This window comes from Hylaeus anthracinus, unplaced genomic scaffold (genome assembly GCF_026225885.1).
Source record: "Hylaeus anthracinus isolate JK02 unplaced genomic scaffold, UHH_iyHylAnth1.0_haploid 3, whole genome shotgun sequence".
Classification (NCBI taxonomy): Eukaryota; Metazoa; Arthropoda; class Insecta; order Hymenoptera; family Colletidae; genus Hylaeus; species Hylaeus anthracinus.
In genome coordinates this window covers 5673755-5684125 of record NW_026535284.1, presented here as the reverse complement: position 1 = coordinate 5684125, position 10371 = coordinate 5673755, and the positions used below count along the sequence as shown (strand labels likewise).

At 33.1% G+C, this 10371-nt stretch overlaps 1 protein-coding gene across 1 annotated transcript in view; it reads right to left on the bottom strand.

Moving 5' to 3' along the window:
* LOC128894063 (nose resistant to fluoxetine protein 6-like) overlaps positions 1–9862 on the bottom strand; it is a 27904-nt gene extending 18042 nt beyond the window's left edge. Inside the window, exon 1 of the mRNA XM_054155497.1 lies at positions 9225–9862. Coding sequence (XP_054011472.1) covers positions 9225–9495 — 271 coding nt within the window. The 5' untranslated portion in view covers positions 9496–9862. The remainder of the gene's footprint in view (positions 1–9224) is intronic.
* Positions 9863–10371: the final 509 nt, after the last annotated feature.

Sequence of the window (10371 nt, the reverse complement as noted above, 5' to 3'; positions counted from 1 at the left end):
CATTTTTTTCTCAAACATATGAAAACATACTATTCTACTGTTTGGTTCTCTGATAAGGTACTGTAACAGGCAGTATCGTCAAGTTTTTGCACATTTTTTTGTTCGGCTGCTTCAGTGTCAAAAACAATAAGAACTGAATTCGAAAACGTCGAAAAAATTCAGTTTTTATTGTTTTTGATACTGAAGCTGCCGAACAAAAAAATTTTTAAAAAATTGACGACACTGCCTGTTATAGTACTTTATCAGGCAACCAAACAGTAGAATAGCATGTTTTCATATTTTTGAGAAAAAAATGTTTTTCTAATTTTTTTGAGGTTCTTCATTTTTTACGACCCCAGTTTGGAACAACAAAAAATCTGAAAAAATTCTCAAAAATGCGCCTTGGGATCCGGAATGTGTCAGATTTTTTTCAGAATTTTAGAATGCACTTGAGACCGGAACATGCGCCGGAAAGCGTAAAATCTAATTTACCCTGGAACTACCCTCACGGGCAAGCTAAGGGCTAACATTTTACTCGGGGGGGTTTTTCTTGGTCAGTTTTCGAATGATTCAAGAACCATTGAAAAAGGTCGAAGGACAGTTTTGACCATCTTAATCGGTTAGGCCCTTTAACCAAATTTATTAACTTCCCGATTTATTGGGAAGTTATTGTATTTACCCGTAAAATGAAAAATCGATTTTTTAGCAGATCTCCACGTTTCAAGGTCATTGGAGTAATTTTAGCTTATTTTTAACAAATTGTTCGCGTGCGTGTGTGCGTGTGTGCGTATGTATGTACGTATGTAAACAAATTTTTCGTTAACGTTTTCTAAAAAACTAATAGCGAGATCAAAATGATCGATGATGCACTCGATGTGTATCAATCTAACTTAGAGCTGATTAGATTTTGTTCTAATTCGGTCCAGTAGTTTTTTAGTTCTTTTTTAAGAAAACCTAACGGAATAACGCAATCTAGATGGGAGAATATAAATTTATGAGCGAATAACTAAACGGAAATAATATATATACATATATTACTATTATTACTTATTACATTTGTATGCATATGTATAACACATGTATATATACATACAGGGTGGTCCAAAAGTATGGAAACAGTCAAATATTTCCAAAATGGAACATTTGTGAGAAAAACGGTTTAGAGAAATGTTTTAGGGTTTCAAAAATTCTATTGAGCGATCGTGTCCGTTTGACCTTTAAAGGACCGGTCAAAGTCACGTCAAGGTCAACATGATTTTTTGAATGGAACACCTCGTTTCTTATCATGCACCGTGAAAGCTGACTATGAGACCTTTTCAAAACACTAGTTTCAAACATTTTTTTTTATTCGCGATAGACGGTGCTGTAATCGGAAATCGGGAAGTTCCTTGTGTGGTCCGTAAAGGGTCGCGCACAAAATAAACATGATACTCCCGAGCTCGTGAAGCAAGCGAGGAACAATAACCAGCTAGTTTATTAATAAAATTTAACCTTTAAGCAAAAGGAAAAAAGGAACAAACGATGGTAGCAGTTCTGCTCTGAAATGAAATGATGCAGTATGTCTAATGGACACAAGGATGTCCCAGTTCAATTGTCTTCCAGTTGTGTGACTCGAAGGCCACAAGGGTGTCTTGGTTTATTTGTCTTTACTGACACGAGAAATTAGCTCAAGTATGTCGTCGTTTACTCGTCTTCAGTAGTGACACGAAGATAGACACCAAGGTGTTCATCTGCTTTGTATAGAGAACCGAGAATGTGCATGCAAATGTCGTAGGTTGCGGCTAAAGCATAGCAACTTATTACGTACTTATCTGTTGTATAGCGGGGCCGAGACAAACGTGTATCTGTCATTGACATTAATGACGGTTCTTCCGTCGATGCAACACCAGGAAGCGGAAGCAGCCGTGTATGGGTCGGAGCGATGGCCAAACAAAGAAAGAGAGGAAGAAAACAGTTTGCATTTTGGGCGAACTGCACGTCGAATGCCACGGGCCGATCGTTAAACCATCGCGTGGCCCATGAGTTTTGTACTTTATCATGGAAATAATAAGTCTTTAACACGTTGAACGCCGCGTCACCCATATGTGGGTGACAGAGATTTTTCCTAAGGAACTTGAGCAGTTCATTTTAAGAGTTAATGTATCAATGAAAATAAGTCTGAATAGAACTCGTAGATTTTGACGACGATAATAAGTAACACGACAAACGTCAGATGTGTTAGTTTACAACTGTCTCAGGATTGACACAATTTTAATCCTGTAGGCATCCCCTTGGGAATCAGTCCGCCAGTCAACGTGTTAAACTTAGAGAGAAGAAGAAGAGAGAAGCTTTTCAAAACATCGTTTTGGTTCCAGCGATTGGTTCGAGTTGGTTGCATTTTTGTTGAGATGTTAGGTTCAGATGTTAGATATTATGAAATAATTTCTATTTCCTTTATATTAAATTATATTAAATAACCTTTTCGAAGGCGGCGCAAAATTAAAGCGATATAAAGTGGTAAGAAATAAAACAAGGCCAAATATTTTTTCATATGTATTATATATATACATTATGTATATTGTTACCTAATCAATAAATCATCCCAAAATATTTACGTATATTTATTTTATATTTGTTGGGTCGCGAAAAAAGTCAGTCGTAAATGGGGTCGCGAATGAAAGAAGTTTAAGCCCTGTAGTAGAGCGAACCAAAAGGTCGTGCGTTTTTAACACGTTATTCCTGCATATTTTTAAAGTATATTATATATATATATATATATATATATATATATATATATGAAAAAATATTTAGCCTATATACTATTATTTAATATAATTCAATATAAAGGAAATAGATATATATATATGAAAAAATATTTAGCCTATATACTATTATTTAATATAATTCAATATAAAGGAAATAGAAATGATACCTTCTAGTGCAGTTCTAATATTTTTCGAAGTCGGTTATATTTTTCAAAATAATATAATTTTCCAAAAATTATTCGATCACGTCTCGTTGCAGTCGCGTAATTCGCAAGTCGACGCCGCAATGCGCACGCGACACAATGAGTAACGAAATCACATGCGGTATGCAGACACTGTACGTGAATGAAAATCAAAGCTTGAGTCGTGTCTATTTCGAAATATCGAAAGTAGTTCTGCCTTTTCCCGATATTCAGTCATTCTACATTCGTCCACATTGGCAGGAGTCGAAAATATCGTAAATAATACTAATACAGATATTGTACAGTCCACCATAATTTGTTCATCGCGAATCGTACTTGTCTCTTAATGTAAATACATTTGCATAATTATTCAAGTGGGTGTTATGTTTAAAAAAGGAAACTACGTACAGCTATGAAATTCACCCACCCTATATGTATCATATATTTCAGGTCTTTAAATAATTTCATAATATTCCAAGTACAATCCTCATTTATTTAAAAAAAAAAACATGCACATTTAGTCACGAAATGTATATGATATGCTTAGGTACTTAAATAATTTCAAATTTATATATTTTAGATACTTCATTAATTACAAAATGGTCCAAGTACAATCCTCAATTATTTAAAAAAAAGATACACACAATAAGGAGAATTCAAATCGTTTCATATATTTGAGCCTTTAAATAATTTAAAAGTTAGAATCATCGATTTTAATTCACCCTAACAAAAACTTCGATTTCATTTGAATGTACTTTAAATAATGAAGTATAGATGATGAAGTATATTTAAAATTAAATTAAATAATCAAGTATATTTAACTATAAAATTAATGCAATCGATTTTTGAAAGTGACTAGGAGCTAAAAAAACGTCTTTTTTTCATTCCGCATGAGTTCTGACGAAAATTTAAATTCGATCCACTGTGTACGTCAGGCAATAAGTGTTCTAAGGTATTTCGAGATCTACAAGTGTGCTCTTCTAGCTATTTGGCTGCTAATGGATAGATAATTTCCTCGGAATATGACATCTTTACGTTAATTTGCATTTTCTAGAGAAATCGACGGACAGTGTCAGTATTTTCAAGTTCAAGCTTGTCTTTAAACTTGAATATCGTCTTCGCTTACATGGTAAAAGTACCGTATGTGCAACGGTTACCCCTGTTGTTATCGCCACATTTTTAACGCGATATTTGCGAAATACTTAATAAATGTTTAGAAACTCATAAATATTATTTCAAGCACTGAATAAAATTACTCTCTACATGCACTACGATGATATATTAATATTAATTAGGTGGTTTTGCAATATCAGAATTTTTCATCGCTTCATGCCACTTTGTTCAGTTTCCGTCATATTAATTACAAGTTACTGCAAAATTCTTACGATTAACATAGACGATTAACTAAATTAATATTTTTATAAATATATTAATTGAAACACATTCTAAAAAATGATGTAAACCTTAAACAAACTTTTACGCAGAATAATTAAATAAACTTTTCCTCTATCTTCTCTAGCGAATGCAAATATTAATGACAATAACACTAATAATTTTAGCGATGCGACTAGAATTTTTTTAAAGAATTGAAACACATTCTAAAAAATGATGTAAACCTTAAAGAAAATTGTACACAGAATAATTAAATAAACTTCTCCTCTATCTTCTCTAGCGAATGCAAATATTAATGACAATAACACTAATAAATTTTAGCGATGCGACTAGAATTTTTGTAGATAATGGTGTATCATATTTAATCTTAATTGAATCTCAGAAACATCATTCTTGTTAATGTCATCGTTTGTGTGTGTGTGTGTGTGTGTGTGGAGGGGCGAGGGAGGGGTGCTTTGGATTCTCCGAAGCATAAAGATAATAAATAAATTAAAACAAAAAAAAAATCAAACGTACACAGTTCTCAAACAATTTTTTTAGAAGTACAGATTTCTCATAAAATTCTTTTAGAAACGCCCAAGAACGTCATTTTAAACATTTAATAACATGACATACACCCCCTACTATTTACGATAATACATTTTAATGTATTAATATTATAATTGCATAATTCTACAGTATCAGAATTTTTCATGAAATTTATTGACGTAATAATATTTAAATAGTAAACGAATCTATTTTGTAAAACGCGTATGTGTGTCCGTAGAAAATATAAAAGGAATAAATACGTCATTGTACGCGTGAACGGCCTTTAATGATACGAATAAATTAAAAGCTCTTATAAACACGCGGATAGCATAATCGACTCCTAATTTTTATGTACGATGAGCCGAAAATGATAGTTCGATTCTATTTTTATAAATCCTGTCTCGTTTACGTCCTGCACCCAAAAGTAACATTCGTTCATCGAAACTAGTTGATAAATTATATCGTACTTCTTCGCATGAATCAAGCAAAAAATAAATTTCTGTTAAATTACTAACCGACTGTCGCAACACAAAATTAAATATTATGTAACAAATCGGTTCATGCATATTGGATGTCTCACGGAGCGATATGTATTTATGATAATAACGCTTGAAACGATCAGTTTCAACCATCGGTTTCATAAAAGCAGATAAAAAACATTTTCTATAAATAGTCACTATTTGGAACTTTCGTGGCAATTAGGATTGTTTACTTTTATGGACCAATATCTTCCCAATTTATCGCTTCGTGTCACTTCGATCAGTTTTCGTCATATTAATTACAAGTTACTGCAAAATTCTTACGATTGACATAGACGATTCACCAAATTAATAATTATTGTGTCGTAAACAGACGATCACAGATGGTGCGATCGTTTGTTTGTTTGTTTGTTTGTTTGTTTGTTTATTTAATTAAAGTGTGTACATTCGTAGAAGTACTTCGCACTACTATGTGCTGCTCTCTTTTTACATTGTCTCTTCTAAACGTTTTACATTAATGCTTCTTAGTCTCTACTCTTACTGCGATCGTTTGTTTGTTTGTTTGTTTTTGTTTATAGTGCGTACTTTTGAGAGCTACTTCGCCCTTTTGTGTTTTGCACTTTTCCGGAATCTCACTTTTATCAATATCTCTTTTGTCCTTAATGTTTTTTCATTTTTTTCTATACACATCTTATGCCATAGGCTTTTCAATATTTCATATTTGTTAGCCAGCCCTAATCCAACCATAAAAAACCGGGACGGACGACCAGGATTCGAATCCAGTCTATCAGCGTGGTCGTCGGCTACGCTACTCAATGCTCCACTGTCCGCCCCTCCAAATTAATATTTTCGTAGATATATTAATTGAAACACATTCGAAAAAATGATGTACACCTTAAAGAAAATTTTACACGGAATAATTAAATAAACGTTTTATATATCTTCTCTAGCGAATGCAAAAATTAATGACAATAACACTAATAAATTTTAGCGATGCGACTAGAATTTTTTTAGAGAATAGTGTATCATATTTAATCTCAATTATTGAATGTCAGAAACCATCGTTATTGTTAAAAATCACCGTTTATGTGTACATATGTGTGTGTAGAGAGGTCAGGGAGGGATGCTTTGGAATCTCCGAAGCATAACGATAATAAATAAATTAAAACAAAAAAAAAAAAAATCAAAAAGTACACATTTCTCGAGTGCTCAAATTTTAAAGAATTTATCTGTCACTTCTTTTTGTTACGTTGATCAAACTAAGAAACACACGCGACAAATAATTCGGTGGCCTCGGTGTTGCCAAGATTGTCGAAACGCGCGAAAAAATTACTTTGTAAATTTCAGTCATCAGGTATGATAAAATATTGTCTATTGCGTAAGCGTATTGTAAATGTTGAATTTTGTAACCTAAGCGTAGAAGCATATTGCATAACTCGGAGTCCATATACACGGGGTGTTTAATTACAGGTGGCTATTTATTAACGCTTTTAGGAAGTTTCTTTTATATCTTTTTATATCTTAAGAGATGCCTCACTTTTTAGATGTGTATGTTTGTTTGTGTATGTTTGATAATGTTTGTTTATCGTTGCTCCTCGGTCGTGTCGTACGTAACTCGTTTGTTCTATTCTATATTAACACTTTGCAGACCGGTAACCTATTAATAATCTTTTTGATAGAACAACCGATATTTTCTTATCTATTTTTGTGATAACATTTATAATGCTCCAGTAGTTATATGAATTATAAAATATTGTATAAATACTAATCTAAAAACGATTCTAATAGATAAAATCAATATTGTATAATACTAACGTTATGGAAATCAAAACTATTATTATTTTTAATTGCACGTCCAAACGCTGCCGGTTGGTAAAGTGTTTACAGTGAATTTATGGTATTTTAGTGTTTATAATTTCATTTTATCTTTCGAGAAAGAAACGATTTGTTATTTAGGTATAGATCCACGAACTAATTATTAAAGTATATTATTAAAAGATTAAAGCATATGAGATGCCGATATAGTTAGTGAGTAATTAACTCAGTAATATACTCAGTAATTAACTCAGTATTAAAGTATTGAGAATAATCAAATAATATTTATAGTATCGAAGCAAACAAAAATTTTCATTCGATACCTAAAAATTCTTTACGCTTCACACAAAGGCCTACTTGTCTTTAAATAACAAATATATTTTACATAATAATATGTTTAAAATTTAAAATAATAATCTTAAAAGCTATTTCTTATTTTTATGTTACTATAACTATCACAATATATAAATAATAACGAGTTCTGTTTTCGCACCAGTTTACTTTCAAATGTTATATCATGCCTCTAGGTGCAATTGCTAATATTTATATTTATATGTCGGTTACTTCCTACAATTTATTTCGTTACTTCTCAATGTAATCCTAGAATGAACTTATACAGGGTGGGTCGACACATTTTGCCATCTAGATTGACGTCATTATTATTACGCATAGCAAACAATCTTTCAGATGAAAGTTGAATGGTTTTGAGAGGAGTACATTCTGATGATGCATCTTTTTTGTAGGTGGACGTGTAAAGGACATACGAAGATCATTAATATTTTTTTAAAATGGAATTTAATTTTTTCTTTACGAAAAAGGTATTCATCTATTTGTGTAAGGAAATCATTAGTTTAGGAAACATTTTAATTCTAATTGGTTAGGAAATCATGACTTTTATGGTCAATATTATGAATTCAATGTGATAATGTAGTAGGATAGCAAGAATTATCAATGTAAATATTTACATAATGTTACACAAATTAAACATTTACATTGATAATTCTTGCTCTTCTACTACATTATCACATTGAATTCATAATATTGACCAGAAAGTCACGATTTCCTAACAAATTAGAATTAAAATATCTCCTAAACTAATGATTTTTTTATAAAAAATAGATTAATACTTTTTTGTAAAGAATATGAAGGACCATCAGCTCATGCAATAAAAAATATCTAATGCCATTTGCAAAAACATTAATAACTATCGTATATCCTTTACACGTTCACCTACAAATAAAAACGTACCAACAAAATATGCCTCTTTCAAAACCATTCAACTTTCGTCTAAAACGTTGTTTGCTACGCGTAATAATAATTACGTAAATCCAAATGTCAAAATGTGGCGACCCACCCTTTATTTCACGAATATTATCAAATTTTACAGTAGACATAAGACATGTAATGGAAAAAATAAGGCATTAAGGCAAAAAGAAATCTTCATAAGAAAAAAGTATCAGAAAAGTGCAATGCATAAGGGCGAATAGTAAGTAGCTCTCAATAAGCACTATAAACACACAAAAACAGACACTGAAAATCCATCGAATAACGGATGACTTTTTCGAACAATCACCCACAGAGACACCTCAACAGACTGGAACAAGTCAAAATTACGCGCATCAAAATTGGGCATACAAATTACACGCATAAACACCTACTTGAGAATACCATTAGACCCACCTGCCGTACATGCAACGAAATTCTAACAATAGAACACATAATATTTACTTGTAAAAATACGGAATCACTCCGCATACAATACGAATTACCCACTAATTTAAAGGAAGCGTGGAGCACAAAAGAAAACTTAAACAAAATAATCCAGCTACTTAAAGATGCACATATATGGACCAACATCTAACATTGGAGAAAACCTCATAAGAAACTGTCGCTAATAAACGAAAGGTTGATGCGACGTTAAATATATAATTAAAAAAAAAAAACAAATATCGAACCATGAACTACTCAATTAATGTATAACTAGTTTAGAAAAATATTTACTTGACACATCTCACATATATAATATAAAGAAAAATATGAATAGAAATTCATTGAATTAGAAATTTGATAATATTCGCGACAATGAGTCTTTCGACGAGACTCACCGTAAAAAGGATTGCTCTCGCTAGCCTCGAGCATCACAGGTGTCTGCCAAGTGTCTTTGCCCGTCTCGATCGTGTGGTTCCTCAGGTTGTCGATCAGCTCGATCAACGTGAAATTGTTCACCATGGCGGTCTCGTTGCGCGACAAAACTCGAATAATCTCTTCGTCTTTCAAAGCGTTCAGTCCACTGGACGCCAAGACATCCACCGATTTCCCAGCGCACGAGAGCTTCATTAACGAGAAAACCGTCCATGCTGCGACGAACGTTCTCATGTTTGCCGACCAAGTTCTAATTCTAATTCTAATCGGCTTCTCTCTCTCTCTCTCTCTCTCGATCTTCGATGTTATCCGACCGTACCGCCAGCAACGATCGATCTACGCGTGCTGAACATTCGACATAGATCCCAAAGATAGATCAGATACACATGGATCCTTCGTGGGGTGAATCGGTATCGATTACGAGAAAGAGCAACGAGAATTTCCGGCCAAGCGTTCCTCGGCGCGAACTTCGACAGTCTACGCGTTCGATGTGTTCTTCTTTCGCGGCTCAACGAGCGACAAGATTTACAAAAGACCGCTACCGAACGTTTCGCCCGACTCTGTATTACACGATCGTTCGAAAGCGAGCTTTATGAGTGGTCATGAAACCACGGAGTCGCCTGTGTTCACGAACAGGGCGATAAGAGGAGGGATGAACACCGCGCTCATCGCGACTCCCACTTCGTTCGACTTGGAAGGACCTCCTCAGTCGATGTCAAATTGCGACAATGACATCGTCGTTGATTTTAGATTTAGATCGTTCTCACTCCGGGACCAATCTACTGTGGGCTCCTGGATGTAACGGTGTTGATCTGTTGATACCTTGATGACGCAGATGTGCGTTATTAGGATATAAATAATAACGAATTTTGTTTTTGTGCTGGTTCAGTTTTCGATTATATTTTATGTTACTAGGTACAATTGTAATTTGTATTCGTGTTATTGGTTACATCCTATACTTTTGCGATTTATGTTAGATAGGCAACAGACATACTGCAATCATACGATAAAAATATATTCTATATTATATATAATATATTTTCCTGATATGGTTACAATATATCTATTCATATTTTTCTTCATATTATATATTATTACATTTATATACAC